The sequence below is a fragment of the Mauremys reevesii genome, linkage group 6, assembly GCF_016161935.1.
Source record: "Mauremys reevesii isolate NIE-2019 linkage group 6, ASM1616193v1, whole genome shotgun sequence".
NCBI lineage: Eukaryota > Metazoa > Chordata > Testudines > Geoemydidae > Mauremys > Mauremys reevesii.
In genome coordinates, this window is record NC_052628.1 from 118,249,685 (window position 1) to 118,270,773 (window position 21,089).

General features: G+C 52.0%; 1 protein-coding gene and 2 long non-coding RNA genes across 3 annotated transcripts in view; 1 reads left to right on the forward strand and 2 right to left on the reverse strand.

The window, feature by feature from the left end:
• Positions 1-4,840: 4,840 nt before the first annotated feature.
• LOC120408388 lies at positions 4,841-8,580 on the reverse strand. Its single transcript, XR_005600663.1, has 3 exons — positions 8,448-8,580; positions 7,708-7,965; positions 4,841-5,503 (listed from the first exon to the last, which is right to left on the reverse strand). It is a non-coding gene; the product is annotated as an uncharacterized LOC120408388 (long non-coding RNA).
• A 224-nt stretch (positions 8,581-8,804) lies between these two features.
• The window catches only part of DGKQ (diacylglycerol kinase theta), a gene marked incomplete at its 5' end in the record, with an annotated part of 151,056 nt that continues 138,771 nt past the window's right edge, over positions 8,805-21,089 (forward strand). Inside the window, one exon of the mRNA XM_039542816.1 lies at positions 8,805-8,994. Within this exon, the coding sequence (XP_039398750.1) occupies positions 8,805-8,994 (190 nt within the window). The remainder of the gene's footprint in view (positions 8,995-21,089) is intronic.
• LOC120407889 lies at positions 17,697-19,352 on the reverse strand. Its single transcript, XR_005600305.1, has 3 exons — positions 18,914-19,352; positions 18,512-18,598; positions 17,697-17,985 (listed from the first exon to the last, which is right to left on the reverse strand). It is a non-coding gene; the product is annotated as an uncharacterized LOC120407889 (long non-coding RNA).

The following is a 21,089-nucleotide window of genomic DNA, read 5'->3' on the forward strand; positions in this document are numbered from 1 at the left end:
CTGATGTCTAAAATTTAACCTGGTTTTGTTACCAGGAGGAAGCACATTTTTATTTACATCTTCCCCCCCCCCCCCCCAGTTCCCAGAACCCAAACGTGCAAACAGTTCTCTTCTAACTTCACAAACAACCCCAACTTGCAAACTGGCATGGTAGATTCCAGCTAGAGAGAGTTCCCTAAGATGACTAAAAAGTTCAGAATGAAAAGCCAGCCTTTGCCAGGAGATCAGTGCCAGGAAATGTATTACTGAACGACACTGTCATGGCACTTTAAAAGAGAGTTTTATTTTGCTAACACTTGATTTTCCTCCACGCTTCAATGGTGGCTTAAGTAGAACCAAAAGGAAGGAGAGGATCTGGGGTAGCTGTTTATAGCTGCTATGGGAACTGTACAATGCAGAGTAGTTTGAAAGGCCTCCTCCCTGTCCGTTGCACAGGACAAAACCTTCTCCTTTGCTAGTAAGTGGAGAACAAACACACAGGTGCTACATTGATTTATCTGCTGCCAGTTAGTTGTTAAACTTGTTTACAAGTCAGCCTTTCTATGAAAGAGTGACATGACTGGATTCCATTGTCATAGTAGTGTGAGTACAAGGATAGTTTCCTCCAGTGCTTGAAGCACTGGACTGGCAGATGAAAGATCTGACTTCCAATCCTGACTCTGCTACACTCGGGTGGGCAAGTCACTTTACCCATCTGTAAAATGGCAATAATACATTGGAATCCTGATTTATCAGATCTCAATTATTCAAATCCTCCCTAGTTGCTAAACTATCACTTCCATCTGGAAAAGAAAGTGTGTGTATGTGTGTGTGCGTGCGGGTGGGGATTTGAATACCCGCTGCTTAGATCAGGAACTCAGCAAGATGGAAGAAATCAAAAGCACAAGAAGTCAAGCCAGCATTCTCCTAACTTATTAAATTTAAGTCTCCGATGCCAAGCAGTCTGGAAAAAGGGAAGTACAGTGGAAACCCCAATCTCACCAGACTCTTGAAGGCTAATCGTTCATATTTGTAAATATAACTCTCAAATTAACTAAGTATAAAATTGTCTGACCGGCTCTCTCGGTGCTCTCTCATAGCATTGTCCCACTCTAGTGATCTTTCCAAGGCATAGAAAAACTGGCTGTTTAGAAACATGCTTGTTCTTATCTCAGTATGACACTTTTTATCGTGGGTTTAAAAAAAAAAAAAGAAATCTCCCTTTCCCCTGATGATCTGTCATTGAGAGGTTTTGTAGTCCCTGAAATTGCTTCCTTCAGATGTCATAGAATAGAATCATAGAAGATTAGGGTTGGAAGAGACCTCAGGAGGTCACCCAGTCCAACCCCCTGCTCAAAGCAGGACTAATTCCCAGACAGATTTTTATCCCAGTTTCATAAACAGCCCCCTCAAGGATGGAGCTCACAACCCTGGGTTTAGCAGGCCAATGCTCAAACCACTGAGCTATCCCTCCCCGCCATGTCAGTGATACTGGCTTCATGGAAGCCTATTCAGTGTCAGTTCCTCGAGTAACACAAAAGTCCTTCTTTTCTGGGGGACTTGGGGGGTGGAAGAAAGGAGAAGACACCTATTAAATTGTCAAGGGAGCTAGTGGAAGCTCCATCACTTAAATTCTAACTCAATGTACAATTTGACTAGACCCTGGGAACAGTCCATTGGCCTTTGCCAAGTCTAGATTCCATGATTAAAACATGGGCGGGGGGAACCCCTGTGCTTCCCTCCACTTACTCACCAGTAACTGCTGCCTATGCTGGAGTTTTCAGGAGTCAATCCAATGGCATATTCTCAAGGGTTCCAAGGAACCCTCCCTGTAGGGACCCAACACATTCCAGTAGGGTGGAAAGACTATAGTGGGAGTCAAACAAGGGGCAGGCTGCCCTGTCTTTAGAGCATCTCTGATCTGTATGTCAGGGCATCCACCAGTCTAAAGGGAGTGGGCAGCACACTCTTTCTGTCCAGTCAGTGAAAAACATTCCGTTAAATGTATGGAGTTTCTTATGTTTGTCCAATGTAAGGAAAAAATCAGTCCCAACTCCCATAGGGGAACAGACAGCATGGTTTTCAGAGCTGAGCTGGATTGTCATGGTGTGACATTCCCCAGGTTACCAAGAAATAAAAGGTGAAACACAAACTAATACTGAACTTAACAAGCTAAGGGAATACAAAGCGAAGGTTTCTCTCTAGCAGTCTGACTGGCTGGAAGCCCTTCACCCAGGACCTTTCCCTGAGTTCAGTGTTAATTTTCTTGTCCTTCAGGTGGTGGTGATCCTGTGAGCAGGGATGAAGGGAGAGGTATTTTGGGGCCTTTGTTCTCCTTTCTTATCACTCTCTTTTTCTTTGAAAATCATCTCCAGCTGAGGTTCAGGAGACACCCAGCCTGTGGAGACAGGAACCTCTAGCTGTTTGTTACCATAATATAAATGTCTCAGTCACACTCTTTTTCCTGTGGAAGAACAGCTGCTTAACCAGGTGATGGTCCATAGGATTTCATTGCCACCTGGCTGAGGCATCAGTTTGTCTTTTGTCTCTGGGGAACTGGATTGTGGCTGTTTCCCTAGATTTAGAGTATGTCTTAGTAACATCATAAAGTAGAATCTTAACTTTACATTATGTTATACACTGTTGCCAAACATTTTACCAGGACAATGATGATCAGCACATTATGAATTTTCAAATGATACCTCACAAGGCATCCTTTGTACAAAATCCATTATAGTTTTGTAAAAGGGGTGACATAGGGATACAGACTATCACACACAGACCTGATGTTTTTAGGATGATAATAATATGCTTTGACTATTGCTGCTACTCAATCATCTGAAATCAGTCCCAGAGCCGAGTTAGTGCAAAACTGGCTACTGAAGCAATTCCCCACCCCCGAGACTGGAATTTCTGGAGCATGTCCTCTTCAAATGGCATGACCCAACCCATCATCTTAAATCCAGTTTTGCTAGTTAATTGGCAGTCAGGAACTGTCTCAGTATCTTTCTAGAGCAAACCCAGCTCAGCAGCATGGTTGACCCCTTGCAGCCAAAACAGCAAGCACAACCATTCACACTACAAAAAGGTCAATTGTAGGGTGACCAGATAGCAAGTGTGAAAAATCAGGACGGGAGTGGGGGGTAATAGGAGCCCATATTAAAAAAAAGCCCCAAATATCAGGACTGTCCCTATAAAATCAGGACATCTGGTCACCCTAGTCAATTGGTGCATAGCACTGCCTCTTACTGGCCAGGGTGCACAGCGGGAAGGACGTCAGTAGCTTTCCTTCTTGTTATGCTGTTATTTCCTGTTAGATGAGCGAGCAGGGTACCCTGCTCAGTGGGCGGGACCTCAGTGAATGATCTGAGTTTCCATCAGGAGGTTGTGGCTTCACACTGCCCCCAGTGCAGGATTGTATCTATAATAAGGTCTGTCTGGTCCAAAGACAGCCACCTTAAGCTCTGTGATCAGGTCATCATTCAAGACTAGCAGTCTGCATCTGGCTGCACTTGTTCCACCTGTACCGGTACTTGTTAGAGAATTGCCTTGCATTTCTTCCTGCAGCTTTACAGCTGCCTGTCTTCTTAGTGGCTTGGTCACAGTGGGCAAGTTCGAGATCATTCAGGCTTTGGCTCAAATTAAGAGTGAGGGGAACTCCTTGGGGGAAGGGGGAAGAAGAGGCTTAAATGCCATTATTTTAAAGCTAATAATGATATGCCCCTCTTATAAAGGAAAACTTCCCTTTATTAAAGAAGATAGGCATAGTTACCCACCCCCACTCTGTTCTAGAATACTTCTTGGGTATGAATCCAACCTGCAGATGCAAACCTGGCCAGCTCTGAATTTGAAACCGGTGCCAGATCCTTCTAGCTTACTATCAGATGTGTGGCACTGACAGCTGGTAATAGTCCTTTAACGGAGATTTTCTGAAAGGTCTTAGATTTTACCCTTGAGATACAGATGAAATTAAATCACACTTCAACTGCTGCTGTCTCTGGTAGTTGCTGCCAGTGATGACTGACTATCCTGCAGAAGATCACTAGCAAATTGCACAAGGAAACTGCCATCCTGTTGGGTTAAGTTGGTTTCCCAGAGATAGGAGGAGAAATGTTTGGGATTCTGGAGGAGCTCTACAATCAAAACAAATATATGCAGCACCTTTGTCTGAACGGCTTATACATCCACGTGGAACATCAGACTTGAAAAACGAAGGGAACTCTGTGCTTAGCCTGCATTGATGTATGATGAAGGTTTAATTAAAATAAACTTGACAAACATACAGACTTAGGAAACAGGATGTATTTGTAGCTTCCTTCCCCCCTGTTATTAAGTGAGGCAAGGCCATCTCTTGATGAATCTGTAAAGCAGTAGGGTATGATCTGCTTTTGAATGCATGGAAGAGTTTTTCAAAGTGGCATCATTACAGAAACTAATTTCCCCCTACTCTTACTCACACCTTCTTGTCAACTATTTGAAATGGGCCACCCTGATTACATTGCCCTGATTACCACTACAAAAGTGATTTTTCCTCCAATGTGATATATGCCATCATGTGCCAGCAATGCCCCTCTGCCATGTACATTGGCCAAACCAGATAGTCTCTATACAAAAGAATAAATGGACACAAATCAGACGTCAAGAATTATAACATTCAAAAACGAGTTGGAGAGCACTTCAACCTCCCTGGTCACTCGATTACAGACCTAAAAGTCGCAATTCTTCAACAAAAAAACTTCAAAAACAGACTCCAACGAAAAACTGCAGAACTGGAATTAATTTGCAAACTAGACACCATTAAATTAGGCTTGAATAAAGATTGGGAGTGGATGGGTCATTACACAAACTAAAAATTATTTCCCCATGCTAATTCCCACCCTGTTACTCACACCTTCTTGTCAACTGTTTGAAATGGTCCATCCTGATTATCATTACAAAAGTTTTTTTTTGCCTTAGCCCACCTTAATCGGATTTGTTTCATTAGAGTTGGTATGGCAACCCCCATCTTTTCATGTTCTCTGTGTGTGTATATATATATATCTCTCTTCCTACTGTATTTTCCACTCCATGCATCTGATGAAGTGGGTTTTTGCCCACGAAAGCTTATGCCCAAATACATTTGTTAGTCTCTAAGGTGCCACATGGACTCCTCGTTGTTTCAGCAGCAGTTTCTGTCTCATGGGGTATATGTGGCTTAACAGGAGAATGGAGGATCTGTAAGGTTCCATGCAGCTGGACAGATGCTGGGAGGGACCGGTAGGGGAAAGGTTCTTGCATCACAGTCATGAGGGGCAGCTGAGGCAGAAAACTATAAATCTTGCAATTCTTCTGACTTTATCAAAGTCTCAATGCCACAGTTTCACCACTAGGTGGCTTTTTAACGAGCCAGGTACTGGCAGTTACTTTTCTTTCCTTGGTGCATCATGTATTTCGTAGTGGGTGGGATCTGTATTTGCTTCGCTCGGTGATTATTACATCTTCAGCCTGCTCCAAAAGGATTTTGGGTTGAAGAACCTCCTCAACTCTATGAAAGGTAACAGAAATTGAATAAGCAAAGAGCTGGTGTAGCAGAGGATTTCCTCTGTGCCCCCCAGCCAATATAGGATTCTTATTCACAGTTTCCAGTACATTGTTGGGCCTTCCACCATTTTCTCATGGGAAATGATTCCTTAACATAATTGAGCTCACCACCAGACAGTTTATTTTCCTGATACTAACTTTAAATTTGCTCTTTATTTAGGTAGTTTAAACCTGACAAGAATCTCTCCACAAGGAAATAGGCGATCTCTTTAGCAACCTCTGAAAATGTGTCTTGCCAAGAATTACAATACAGATGGCTTAATATTTATTTCATATATCAGCACTCAAAGTAAGCTAACCCTGACGTCTTTTAAACCAGCAAACAGTGATGAGCTGCCAAATTTTTAACAACGGGTTCCCTCCTCCCTCCAAAATTTTAACAACGGGTTCCCTCCTTCCCCCCCCTCCGTGGGGGGGGGGGGGTCGTGCCCCATCCAACCCCTCATGTTCCTTAACACACACACTCCAAGACCCCTGACCCATCCCCCCCTTCCCTGTCCCCTGACTGCCCCTTGCCGCCCCACCCAACCCCTCCTCTCATTCTCAATGGCCCCCCAGAACCCCTACCCCATACAACTACCCCTTCTCTCTGTCCCTGAGTGCCCCCACCACCTCATCCAACCCTGCTCTTTCCTGACTGCTACCCGGGACCCTTACCCCCATTCAATCCTCCTGTTCCCTGCCCTCTGACTGCCCTGACCCCTATCCACCCCCACAACCCACCCCTCCCTACCCCCTTACCACACTGCCTGGGGACTGGGTCCACTCTGCCAGGACCACGACCGGCGCCGCTCGGCCCGACTCCCGGGCGGGCCGGGCGGCACCGGGCCCGACTTCGCCCGAGCGCTCGGCCCGACTCGGCCGGGCGGGCGGCACCGGGGCCCGAGCCGCTCGGCCCGACTCCCGGGCGGGCGGGCGGCCGGCACGGGGCCCGACTCGCCGAGCCGCTCGGCCCGACTTCGCCGGGCGGGCGGGCGGCACTGGGCCCGACTTCGCCGAGCCGCTCGGCCCGACTCCCGGGCGGGCGGGCCGGCACGGGCCCGACTTCGCCGAGCCGCTCGGCCCGACTCCCGGGCGGGCCTGGCGGCACCGGGGCCCGACCGCCGAGCCGCTCGGCCCGACTCCCGGGCCGGGCGGGCGGCACTGGGCCCGACTCCCGGGCCGCTCGGCCCGACTCCCGGGCCGCTCGGCCCGACTCGGGCCGGGCCGGCACCGGGCCCGACTCGCCGAACCGCTCAGCCCGACTCCCGGGCCAGCACCGGGCCCGGCCGCTCGGCGGCAGCCGCGGGCCCGACTCCCGGCCGGGCGCTGGGCTGGAGGGAGCCGCGGCTGGGACCGGGAGCTGTTGAGCCAGCCGCACCTCCCCTCCCCCTCCGCGCCCCAGCTTACCTGCTGGCTGCTTCCATGCTGCTTGTTCAGGCTTCCCGCGAACATCTGATTCGCGGGAAGCAGGGGAGGGGGAGGAGAAGGGGGCGGAGCAGGAGAGGAGTGGGCGGGAACTTTTGTTAAATTTAGCAGCCCTTAACAAGCGGTTCTAAAATGGCTGCTAAAATTTAACAACGGGTTCGCGCGAACCCGCTGCAGATCACCCCTGAGCATAACCAGTTTGCAGGATGCTACTTAGCTCCTTTTTTTCCTAGGAGGAGGAGAAAGAAATTAATGGCGCCAATGAGGAAATCAAAAGGGTGGTTGGTTATCAGCGTAGTGCAGGAATCCCTGAGGGGGAGGTGGTTGCCAATAGCTGTTTCATGCAGTGTTGTAGCTGTGTCTGTCCAGGATAGAGAGACAGGGGATATCTATTATTGGACGTACTTCTGTTGGAGATAGAGGCGAGCCTTCGAGCCACACAGAGCTCTTCTTCCTAATGCTGAAGTAAGCCCGAAAGCTTGTCTCTCTCACTAACAGAAGTTGGCCAATGCACATTACCTCCCCCACTGTGTCTCTCTATACCTGTTCCAGACATGGTGAGATTGCTCAGGAAGGAAGGTCTGGCCTTTCTAAGCTCCTTGAAATCACATCAGCATTTTTTTCCAGTCTGGTGATCCAAGCTGCTCTAGCAGTTAGAACCACCCTTATGGTAACACTGTTGGTCTTTTCTCAGCCATCCTCTCCAGAGAGGAAAGTCTCTAAGCCACGGCCTGCACATACCTGTGCCCTTTGCATCTCCACTTGAACCATGCCCCCTAGACAGCTTTGCCTGTGGCAGCACCGGCACATGCTCCTCCTTCCAGCCAAAGACAAAAGCTGAACAATACCGTCCACGTCTCACTTTCTGACTGCAGCACTCAGCAGATGCCCTTTGGTTTCCTCCAGCTGCCCGGGTGTTGGGGTTGGTTTAATGCAAGGCTCTGGTGCTCCTACAGCCTGTGTGCTGAGGCAGGCCTGGCCTGCTGTCCCTGCTTCTCCCTGGGGCGGGGGCGGGGAGAAGATTAAGAGAAAAATCCCAGGAGCCGGGGGTGGGGGTGCAGGGGGATAAGGGCTCTAACTGGGGGTGCAGGCGATGGGGTGGGGTCAGAAATGAGGGGTTTGGGGTGTGGTGGAGGGCTCCAGGCTGGGACAGGGGTTTGGGGTGCAAGGGGGGGTGCAGGCTCTGGCGTGGGATCAGAAATGAGGGGTTTGGGGTGTGGTGGAGGGCTCCAGGCCGGGGCAGGGGGTTGGGGTGCAAGCTCCTGGGTAGGATCAGAAATGAGAGGTTCAGGGTGTGTGTGAAGGCTCTACCTGGGGGTGCAAGCTCAGGGGTGGAGTCAGAAATGAGGGGTTCAGGGAGAGGGCTCCAGGCTGGGGCAGGGGGTGGAGGTGCAGGGGGGATTAGGGCTGGGGGATTAGGAGAAATACTCCTGGGAGCAGGGGCGCTGGAGTGGGGGGGGGGGGGGCTGAGAGCCACTGACCCGAACTGTGACCCCTGGATATGAGGGAAACCGCTTCACCAGCTCCGCCCTGCGCCCCCCGCTGCCCACATGGCCCGAGCCGGGCTGGGGGGACGGGGGCGGGCGGGCTTGTCCCGTTCCGGCTCGGGGGAGCGGAGCTGCGCGGCCCGGCCCCGGGGAGGAGGCGGCTCTGCGGCGGGGCCGCTGCCAGCGAAGCGCCGCCCCTCGCTCCCCGGCCGCTGCCTGGCGGAAGCGCGGCGCGTAGCAGCCTCGGGGCCGGGGCCCGGCGGCGCAGGGACCGCCCCGCTGCCCCGCGGGAGGAGGAGCGGACCCGGCCGGCCCGGGCTGCGGGGCCATGGCGGACGGAGCCCGCGCCCTGCTCGGCAGCCGCGGGGCAGCCCGGCCTCCAGCCCGCAGCTGGGCGGCAGGAGCCGCTCGCAGCCGCCGCCGCCGCCGGCTCCGCTCAGCGCGCCCGGGCACGGCTTCCGCAGGGTGACCCTGAGCAAGCCCAGCTTCTGCCACTGCTGCACCGACTTCATCTGGGGGCTGGCGGGCTACCAGTGCGAGGGTAAGAGACCCCCGCTCCTTCCCCGGGTCTCCCTGGGACACCTCAGCCGGGGCTACCCCGCTCCTTCCCGGGGACCCCTCCCGGGGCACCCCCCTGCTCCTTCCCCAGGGCACCCCTGCTCCTTCCCAGGGACCCCCTCAGGGCACCCCTGCTCCTTCCTGGGGCACCCCTGCCCAGCTTCTGCCACTGCGGCACCGCCTTCCTCTGGGGGCTGGGGGGCTACCCGTGCGTGGGTAAGAGCCCCCCCCCCCCGCTCCTTCCCCCGGGGTCTCCCCGGGGACACCCCTCAGCCGGGGCTACTCCCCCGCTCCTTCCCCCGGGGACCCCTCCCGGGGCACCCCCCTGCTCCTTCCCCCGGGGCACCCCCCTGCTCCTTCCCCCGGGGACCCCCTCGGGGCACCCCCCTGCTCCTTCCCCTGGGGCACCCCCTGCCCAGCTTCTGCCACTGCTGCACCGACTTCATCTGGGGGCTGGCGGGCTACCAGTGCGAGGGTAAGAGACCCCCCCCGCTCCGTCCCCCCGGGACCCCCCCTTCCTCTGGACACCCCCCCAGCCGGGGCTAGCCCCCTGCTCCTTCCCCCAGGGCACCCCCAGCCCGGGCCCCCCTCCACCCGGGGCACCCCCTGCCCAGCTTCTGCCACTGCTGCACCGACTTCATCTGGGGGCTGGCGGGCTACCAGTGCGAGGGTAAGAGACCCCCTGCTCCTTCCCCGGGACCCCGGGCACCCCTGCTCCTTCCCTGGGACCCTGGGCACCCCTGCTCCTTCCCCTGGGGCACCCCCTGCCCAGCTTCTGCCACTGCTGCACCGACTTCATCTGGGGGCTGGCGGGCTACCAGTGCGAGGGTAAGAGAGCCCCCCTGCTCCTTCCCCCGGGGACCCCCCCCAGCCGGGGCTACCTCCCTGCTCCTTCCCCCGGGGACCCCGGGGCACCCCTGCTCCTTCCCCAGGGGCCCCCAGCCCGGGCTACCCCTGCTCCTTCCCCGGGGCACCCCTGCCCAGCTTCTGCCACTGCTGCACCGACTTCATCTGGGGCTGGCGGGCTACCACTGCGAGGGTAAGAGACCCCCGCTCCTTCCCCGGGACCCCGGGGCACCCCTGCTCCTTCCCTGGACCCCCGGGCACCCCTGCTCCTTCCCGGGAGCCCCCTCCTTCCCTGGACCCCGGGCACCCCTGCTCCTTCCCCGGGAGCCTCCCTCCTTCCCTGGACCCCCGGGCACCCCTGCTCCTTCCCCGGGACCCCCAGCCCGGGACAAGCCCCGCTCCTTCCCCGGGGACCCCCGGGGCACCCCCCTGGCCTGGGACACCCCCCTGCTCCTTCCCCCGGGGCTACCCCCCTGCTCCTTCCCCCGGGGACACCCCGGGGCACCCCACTGCTCCTTCCCCCGGGGACCCCCCCCAGCCGGGGCACCCCCTGCCCAGCTTCTGCCACTGCTGCACCGACTTCATCTGGGGGCTGGCGGGCTACCAGTGCGAGGGTAAGAGACCGCCCGGGGCACCTACCCTGCGCCTTCCCCCGGGCACCCCCCCAGGGACACCCCTCTGCTCCTTCCCCGAGTGCACCCCCCCAGGGACACCTCCCAGCCTGGGCAACCCCCCTGCTCCTTCCCCCGGGGCATCCCCTGCCCAGCCTCTGCCACTGCTGCACCGACTTCATCTGGGGGCTGGCGGGCTACCAGTGCGAGGGTAAGATACCGCCCGGGCACCTACGCTGCGCCTTCCCCCGGGCACCCCTCTGCCTGGGCTCCACCCCCACCCCGCGCCCGGGCTACCCCCTTGTACCTTCCCCCAGGCAACTCCGCCCAGACTACCCCCCTGCGCCTTGCCCCAGGGCACCCCCCTGACTCGGGCACCCCCCGGGGCACCCCCCTGCTCCTTCCCCCAGGGCACCCCCCTGCGCCCTGCCCTGGGCACCCCGTGCTCCGGCAACCCCCCCGCGCCTTCCCCCGGGGCACCCACCTTACCACCTTCTGCCACTGCTGCACCGACTTCATCTGGGGGCTGGCGGGCTACCAGTGTGAGGGTAAGAGACCGCCCGGGGACACTCCCCCAGGAACACCCCCCGCTCCCTGCCTTCCCTTGGGGCTATCCCTGTGTGCCCTACCTGGGAAGCCCCCCACGCGCCTTCCCCTGGGCTCCCTCTGCTGGCAGGTTCCCAGGGACGGCCCACAACATTTGGCACCTGAGGCCAAAACTTTGAAAGGTTTAAATTCTGGGTCCTAGTGGTGCGCCCCCCCCCTCCGCCTCTCCCCATCTGGCACCTGAGGTGGCTGCCTCAGTTCGCCTCATGGTAAGGCCAGCCCTGCGGGTTCCCCTATCAACCTTCCCCAGAACAACCCCCATGTGCCCTCCTCAGGATGCCCCCTGCTGGCAGGTACTGCTATGCACCCTGGGGGGTTCCAGTGCGAGGGTAAGAGACCGCCTGGGGACCCCCCCCGTGCCTTCCCCCGGGCACCCCTCTGCCTGGGCTACCCCCCCGCGGGCTGGCAGGCTAGCAGTGCGAGGGTAAGGGACCATGTCTGGGGCTACCCCCTACCCACCTTTCCCCTGTGGCTACCCACCTTTCCCCTTGCGCTTTCCCTGGGACACCCCCTGCCGGGGCTACCCCCCTTGCGCTTTCCCCGGGACACCCCCTGCTGGGGCTACCCCCTGTGCGCCGTTGCCCTAGGCACCCCCGCTGGTAGGTTCTCCTATCCACCTTCCTTGGGACACCCCTTGTCGGGGCTACCCCTGAACATCATGCCCAGGGCTGGCAGGCTACCAGTGTGAGGGTAAGAGACCCCTGCCTGGGACACCCCTGTGCACACTGCCCTGGGGCCACCTCCTGCCCGGGAAGCTACCAGTGTGAGGGTAAGAGACCCCTGCCTGGGACACCCCTGTGCACACTGCCTTGGGGCCACCTCCTGCCTGGGAAGCTACCAGTGTGAGGGTAAGAGACCCTTCCCCAGGCCACCCCCTGCCCAGGTCTACCCCTACACACCTTCCTTGGGACATCCCCTGTGTGCCCTGCCCTGGGGCTACCCCCTGCCAGGGTACTCCCACACAGCCTGTGCCCAGAGCCCCTCCTATACAACTTCCCTGCTTGGGGTTACCCCTGCATACTCTACCTAGGCCTGGTGAGCTGCCAGTGCCAGGGTAAGAGACCCCTCCCCAAAGCACCATGTGCCCCTGCCTGAAGCGACTGACCTTCCCCAGGGCTGGAGGGCTACCGGTACCAGGGTAAGAGTTTTCCCCAGCCTGGTTGTGTGTGCGTGTCTCGCATTGTTGGTGGAGCCCGCCTCTTCGCCCGCTTGCTTGGAGTCCTCATCTGTGAGTGTCTCGTGAGGGCAGAGGCCCTTCCCAGGGCTTCAGCCTGTCTGTTTCAAACTGGGGTCTGCTCCGTTTCTCACAATCTTTCTCTGTGGTGTGTTCACGTCTCGGAGCATCTCTTCCAAGAGGGTGCCTCTTTATACACCTCATTTGGGGCTGGGTGTCTACAAGTTATTTGAAAGCCTTGCTTTTTTGGTGACTTCTTGTGTCAGTTATAACTTGGTAAGATTCAGGTGTCTAGCCTTCAAAATGTGTGAGCGCCTCAACTGGATTGATTTTCCCAAAGTTCCTGCTCTGTGTATGCTCGGGCTCAGCCAGAAGTTACAAGCTTGATGGGTGGGGGTGGGAAGGAAAGATCACTCTGAAATTCTCTGGCCTGTGCCCTGCAGGTGGACAGATGATGTGATCGTCCTGACCTTAAAAATTGTGAGTTCTACCCTGTTAAATGCTATAGCAACATTGTCATGATTCAGCCTTGCTCATATCCATGTTCAGTAACAATGAGTGTGTCAATTGCTAAGGGACAAGGGTCACTTTCTGGCTGCAATGAATGATGTGCTCCGAAATCGGATATAGTTGAGCAATCTTGTAATTTTTTTGCGGCGGGAGGGGGGGGGTATCAGCATTTGCCTTTTGCTAAGCATGGATGTATGGCTCTCCAGAAAAGGTTCCCAAATCCTGTGGCACTGTGTGGGCAACTTTCTAGGAACCTTACAGGGGCACCTAATGTGCAGATAAATGTATATAGAACTTGTGTGGCTTAAAAAAAAAGTCCTAAAGCTAGAGAGGAACAGCTAGTTGGGTTCCTTGGGAAGCTGTCCGTGACCAGCGTCGATAAGATAGTCCTTCAGAGATGGAAGGCAGAAAAGGACATAAAATCCAGCTTGTTTTAATGCATCATTTAAAAAAATTATCGGATGCTCTTCTCTGTTCCATCCTCTTACAAAAAATATCTTCTGTTAGTGGCAGCCTTGCAGTTTTATCTTCTATTGTTGTCTCTTCTCATTCCCCAAAGCTAGAAGCTATTGTAATACTGGTCTGTTAAATCAACTAAGAGGGCTTCTAGGACCCAACACCCCCTCTCCCCCCCGCATTAACGTAAAGAGAACTTAGAACTGTAGCTTTGGCTGGTTATATTGTGTTTCTGTGGGAGAAGTAACTGACAGGTAGTCTCATAGACTTGTGAGCTGAATCTCTCTGCATTTGAGAGATGGCAAATCGGGGCTCTGGGCTTCGTTTTTGAGATATCGAGGGGCTGCGCTTTGAGTGTCTTTCTTTTAACTTGTGAAACTATGAACAAAAATGTAGTTTCTCACAAAATAAAGCAGGCCTTGGATAACAATTGTGTAGCCTGAGTATTTATGACAGCTAGCATGGTTTACTGGGTGCTCTGGGGTGAAAGAAGGAGCAAGCTGAATTCAGCAGAAGCCTCTGTGTTCTTTTACCTGGTGAGGGACAGTCTTGTGAGAATGGAAATTGTCGTCTTAAAGTTGTGCATTTCCATATGATGAAAACTTTTCTTTAAAAACTTTGAGTTAGAAATAACACTGCAGTACAGAAAAGGTTGTATTTTGTCAGGAAAATAGAACTATAAGCAACCAAGTTTATTACTTAATTTTTACAACCAAGGAGAAGACTTTAACTTTCTAGAACTTGATTTATTTATATTGTCTTGTACTGGAAGGTTTTGCTAGATAGCTTAAAAAAAAAGGAAGATTATCATCTTAAATCAGTCTTTCTCTTGGAATTATGAAAATGTTCAGCTGCCTGTTTTGCACTTCTGAGTTTCAAACAGCTTTGATGTGTCAATGTGTGAGAAGAACAGGAAGACTTTAGTCCATATTGTTGATTTCCTTCTGCACTGAAAAAAATAGAAAGAAAAAAAAAAGAGAGAGTAAGAGAGAGAACCTGTTGTGGAGGCTCGAAAGTGAACTACTGCTCAAAGATTTGATACACGTGTGTGGCAGTATACTTAATGTACTCTGCTTTAATTTGAAAACTGCACTAATAATCTGGTATTCTGGTCATCTGTGAAGTCTGTCAGGTTAGAAATCCTGAATAGTATTTATCAATAGCACTGTGTAATTGACCTATGGCATATAGGAGTGCCCTACGTTGTGCCCTTAAGAGGTGTGTATTATTTAATCTTTTGCTTAAAAAAAAAGTCCAACAAGATTTGAAAGTTGCACTTGACACACATCAGTCTGAAGACCTTGTCTCTGCTAGTCAAGGAGAAAAAAAAGTGTGCTGTCATATCCTACATGCCTTCACTTTAAAAGAATAAAATAGTAGTTTGTTGTTCATACGCACTGTATTTAACAATAACTTTATCTATTTTCTATTAGATTTTTTCCAAATTTATTACTGAGCAAATAATAAAAATAATTATCAGATATATTATTAGATGTGTGTTACTGGTATTTGACGAATATACTTACAGCTCTCTAGCTAGTCACATAACACAAAAAATTGTCAAATTATTCAATGATTACTGGTGAAATTTCTTGAATGTTCTTAGGTGACTAGTGCTCAGTAATCCTCTACTTCATACCTTAGCAAAAGCAAAAAAAAAAAAAAATTTATTGAGAAGGAATTTGATCAACTTAACCCAAACAATCCCAGTGAGTATAAAATTGCAAACTTCAGGACAATCAGCCTGATAGTGAGTGAGTGTGTGTATAAAAAAACATCATTGGATGAATTTGTGGTTTAAGTGAATTCAGTGTATTCCTAGTCAAATGAAAGATTAAGTAGATGCAGTTACCTCCTTTTCTCTGAGGTGATAAAGTGGGTGTAGAGACAGGCTACAATCCAGCTGATGCTTTTTGTTATTTAGACACTTTTAATAAATATGTATAAGCTTAAAAATCAGAAGCTGTTTCCTAACTTTAATGAGTTTACAGTGCGTAAGGTTATGTAGTGGTTTCTTTTCTAACTCCCCATTTTCAGCTGCTCACAGCTTTCTGAAACTTTCACCCTCTGTGATGAAGTTCTGTATACTTGGTTTCTGTTCAAAAGTAATTTTTTTTTCAAGTTTGAGCAAAATTAGTGGTGGTGTGTTTGAGTATTTAAAAAGAATACACTTTTCCCTTTATAAATCCAAAAACAGTTCTTCAACCTTTTGTGTTTGGAGCATCTTTATAGACTGAAGGGCTAGGGGTTGAAATTTAATTATGTGACACAAGTATAACCCTTTGAAAATCAGATGCTCCACATACATTGTCCACTGGAGTTCTCACTGAATTTGTAACTTTTGCAGCTAAGGGAGGTTGTCTCCGTGGTTGTTTTTACCTCAGCCAAGCAGACAAATAATATTCAGACCCTTACGTACAGGACTTCTTGGCCCACACTCTCCAAAGCCTGGACAGTCATTAGTTCTTCCTCGAGAGATGTCCCTGTGGGTGCTCCACTTTAGGTGTCGGTGCGTCCCTGAGCCTTTGATCGGAGATTTCTGCAGCAGTACTCGTACCGGCCACGCATGCTCAGAGCCTACCCCCGGTTCTGAGTATACTTCTAGTGAGCATGTGCGGCCGGTTCCCTCAGTTCCTTCTCTACCGTCTCCGGCTTGAGACGGAGCTCAGCAGACTCCTTAAAGAATTTATTTCCTCATCCTAAAATAACTTGTAGTTAGACAGTTTCTTGTTAGTATTACTTACCCTTTTTTCTACTGTGTAAAAAAAAAAAAAATTTTTTTTCTCTCAGCCGCTTCAGACATGCCTGGCTCCACAGGTTTTAAGCGCTGCTCCTCCTGTAAGGACGCTATCCCTCTCTCCGATGGACATTCACAGCGCATAAAATGCTTGGGGGAGACCCATATTCTCCAAAAATGTGCTCACTGCACTAAACTAAGCTCCAGAGCGAGAAAGGACAGGGAGCTAAAACTTAAACTTATTTTGCTTCAAAAATCCTTAGGGTCCGCCTCAGACCCTGGCGCGGACTCTGCCTCCGCTCACCGACACAGCTCTCCCACTGCTAAAAAGCAGAAGAAAGCAGCAAAATGAGGGCACCTTCTGTCAAGTACAAAAGAAGCCTTTAGACACAAACCTTCTCCGGTCAGATCCACAGTCTCCTTACCGGTGCTCCCCCGCCTGAGCACTTTCGACGAGCTGGGCTCCTCAGGCATCGCGTTAAACCCGCCTGTGCTTTCGGTGGCAGCACAAAGCTCCGGTGCCGAGGCGGCAGGCTTTCAGTTGCCTGCCTCGATTATGGCACCTATCGGCACCGCGTTCGTCGTGGAGCTGACATTCCAGGACCCCCCTGAGGCACCGCAGCCTGCTATTAATAGTGTGGCATCGGCTAACAGCGCTACTTGGCACGAAGCCAAGACTTAGAACTCCGGTGCAAGCCCGAGTTCCCTCACAGCAATTGTATCAGCCTTCACCTTCAGCTGCCTCAGTGCTGCCGTTTACCCAGCCAAGTGACCTCTTAGTGTCACCTACGATGCAATCACCCTTCCTTAAAGATTGCGTCTCCCTTACCAATGATTCAGGATCCGAACAGCCTTCCTCCAGTGAAGAGGAGTCTGAACTACAGGGTGATGTTTCAATGCAATCAGAATTCCATCCTCGGATTCCTCTCAACCGCGGGCACAGGAAAATTGTCTCAGACTCTCCTCGTGACCCTGCCTCCTGGTGCGTTAACCCCTGGATGGCTCCACCTATGCCCTTCCCACCACCATGGCAGTATTGGGCCCCATGGGCACCTTTCCCTCGGCAGCACACCCGCTATTCCAATTCGACGAGACACGAACGTCCAGATGATATGACTCACTTGGCGGCAGCCTCCCATTCTCAGGATCAATTAACTCCTGCTCCTGACCCAGTACCAACTGAAATACCAAGTGAAGTAATGCCTGAAGAAGCTTTACTTCCCCCACCTAACTTCCTCAGATGATTTTTCGAAATTCCAGGATCTCTTTAAAAGGGTTGCCAGTGACCTTAGAATCAATCTAGAGGAAGTACCGGACCAACAACATGAGTTAACGGACATCCTGCAACCCTCTTCTTCATCCAGACTGGCATTACCAGCCAATCCAGCCCTTCTGGAACCTGCTAAGTCCATCTGGCAGCACATCTGGAACCTGCTAAGTCCATCTGGCCTACCTGCAAACAAGCGGACCGTAAATACTTCATTCCCTCTAAGGGCTCTGAATTCCTTTTCTCACATCCTGCGCCAAACTCACTGGTAGTGGACGCAGCCAATCAAAGGAACAAACAACAGTATTCCCGCCATACCCCAGCCAACAAGGAAGGCAAACGCTTAGACCTGCTGGGTCGCAAAGTGTATGCCTCTTCAACCTTACAATTTCAAATTGCCAATTATACCGCAGTTCTGGCAAAGTACGACCACAGAAACTATAATAAGTTCATGGACTTTATTGAACACATTCCAGACCAGAAGAAACAACAGTTTTCAGCTTTAGTTTCCGAGGGCCAAATCATATCACGCACGGCTCTTCAAGCAGCTCTGGATGCAGCCAATACTGCAGCAAGGTCCACCGCTACAGCGGTGGTCATGCGCCGAGGTTCATGGCTCTCCTCTTCCCTCTTTCCCCGCGAGGTTCAGAGCACCATAGAGGATCTCCCTTTTGATGGTGATAAACTCTTTGCTTCCACCACGAATGACGTGCTTCACTCAATGAAGGACTCAAGGGCAACTCTTCGATCCTTAGGCATCCAAACCCCTACAACCAGAAGGCGACAGTACAGATATCAACCTTACCACCGTCCACGCTACCCCCCATATACTCAGCAGTTCCCAAGATCTCAGGATCAACAACAGCAACACCAACGCCAGAGATCCAGATACCAGAGGCTATCGAACTCGTGCCCGAATGCCACAAGGGAAAAGGGTTCTACTCCCATTATTTCTTAACAGAAAAGAAAACTGGAGGATGGCGACCGATCCTTGACCTCAGGGGCTTCAATAAATTTATCAAAAAGCAAAAGTTCAAGATGGTTACTCTCACCACCATAATTCCAGCCCTAGAGCAGGGCGATTGGTTTTCAGCCCTCGACCTACAAGATGCCTGTTTTCACGTTACTATCCACCCGGCCCACAGACGTTTCCTTCATTTTACCCTCAGCTCAACGCATTTCCAATATAGAGTTCTACCCTTGGGCCTTTCCACTGCCCCCCGAGTTTTCTCCAACCTCCTAGCGGTAGTCACTGCCTACCTCAGGAAAAAAGGGGTCATACTATTCCCTTACCTCGACGATTGCCTCCTGAAGGCCTCCACGTTTGACGAGGCCCTCCGCTTCACACAACTCACCATCAATTGCTTCCAATCCCTGGGCCTGCAAATAAACAGAAGCAAATCCACATTAAGTCCTACCCAGCACCTGGAGTTTATAGGAGCGAGCCTCGACTCCACAACCGGGCTGGCATCTCTCCCACCCGACCGATTCAATACCATAAAACTACTGGCTACGAGACTTCGCAACAGCCCCCGGGTCAACGCCCGAGATTGCCTCCAACTACTAGGGCACATGGCCTCATGCACCTTCGTGGTCCAGAATGCACGTCTCTACATGAGGTGCTTCCAAGCTTGGCTGGCCACGGTTTACAAACCAAACATGCACTCACTAAGCAAACACCTGGCCATACCCTACCGAGTCAAAGACTCTCTCCTTGTGGTGGACAGTCCCCTACAACCTCTGTTCTGGAGTCCCCTTCCTCCAGACTTCCCCAACTCTGATAATGGCGACCGATGCATCTCTTACTGGCTGGGGGGACCACATCTCTCACCAAACAGTCCACGGGCTATGGTCTCCTTCCGAGACCTCCCTGCACATAAATGTTCTAGAACTTCGAGCTATACAGAATGCCTGCCGCCACTTCCTACCACTGATCAAGAATCAGCATGTACGCATAATGACAGACAACATTGCCTGCATGTTCTACGTAAACAGACAAGGAGGGGCTCGCTCCCACTCTCTTTGCTCAGAGGCCATAAACCACATCCGCATATCAGCTGCTTATCTCCCAGGGGTGATGAACACCACTGCCAGCGAGTTAAGCAGATGTTTCCCTTCGGACCACGAATGGGAGATAGACGAGGGAATCATTTACAACATATTTCGCACTTGTGGTCACCCAACCATAGATCTCTTTGCAACCGTGAAAAACACGAAATGCCTCAATTTTTGCTCCAGGGCGGGACTGGGCAAACACTCCCCTCGGAGACGCATTCATGATCCCATGGCACCGGGACTTGCTTTATGCATTTCCCCCAATACCATTGCTCAACAGGGTCCTCATAAAGATACGAACGGACCTTGCCAGGGTGATCTTGATCGCACCTTCATGGCCAAGACAACCGTGGTTCCCTTTCCTCACTAGAATGTCAGTTTGACCACCAATCTCACTGCCTCTCATCCTGAACCTTTTATCACAGTAACACGGCCGGCTTCTTCACCCGAATCTATCCATGCTTCATCTCAAAGCCTGGTACCTGCATGGTTCTCCCAACGAGAACTAGACTGTTCCGACCAAGTTCAGAGGGTGCTTCTACACAGCAGAACGCAATCCACCCGTACCACCTGTCTCCGAAAGTGGAAACGATTCACAGAATGGTGTTCAACTAAACAACTGTCTCCTACCTCGGCACCTCTTCCCTGCATACTCGACTACCTATTGAGCATTAAGCAATCCGGCCTTTCTTTCAGCTCCATCAGAGTCCATTTAGCTGCCATCACAACCTTTCATGGTACAGTTGACAATACCTCGGTCTTTGCTCATCCCATCACCAAGCGTTTCCTGAAGGGACTCCAAACCTTATATCCAGACATTAAGCCACCTACCCCTCCATGGGATCTTCACCTAGTATTGTCCTGTTTAACTCATCAACCCTTTGAGCCCTTAGCCACCTGCTCCCTCTTGCACCTCTCGATGAAAACGGCCTTTTTAGTGGTGATTACCTCCGCCAGATGGGCAGGAGAGGTAGCAGCCCTTATGGCAGATCCACCATATACACTCTTCTTCAAGGACAAAGTTACTCTACGCCTACACCCGAAATTCCTTCCAAAAGTTCACACTTCATTTCACATCAATGAACCAATACATCTACCAACTTTCATTCCGAAACCACATGCAAACTCCTTCGAAGCCACAATGCACACACTTGATGTGCGCAGGGCCTTATCCTTCTATTTGGACAGAACCAAACCCTTCAGAAACTCTCCTAGGCTCTTTGTCTCCATCGCGGAGCGCTCCAAAGGCTTGCCTATCTCTCTCCCCAGAGACTGTCAAACTGGATCTCCGATTGCATATGACTCTGCTATCAGATAAAAAACGTTACACCGCCAGCATTGATCAGAACACATTCCACTAGATCTGTATCTACCTCTGTAGCCTTCTTACGTAAAGTGCCATTGACTGACATCTGTAAAGCAGCCACTTGGTCCTCCGAGCACACATTTGTCAAACACTATGCCCTTACTCAGGGCCCTCTCTCTGACACTTGATTAGGCAGGGCAGTATTAACTACGGCATTCCTGCCAGATCCGAAGTCCCTACCTCCTTGAGATACACTGCTTCGAAGTCACCTAGAGTGGAGCACCCACAGGGGACATCTCTCTCGAAGAAGAGGAGGTTACTCACCTTGTGCAGTAACTGATGTTCTTCAAGATGAGTGTCCCTGTGGGTGTTCCACTACCCACCCTCCTCCCCTCTACTTCGGAGTTGGGGTAGCCTCCATTGTAGAGAAGGAACTGAGGGAACCGGCCACGCATGCTCACTAGAGGTATACTCAGAGCGGGGGGGGGAAGGCTCTGAGCATGCGTGGCC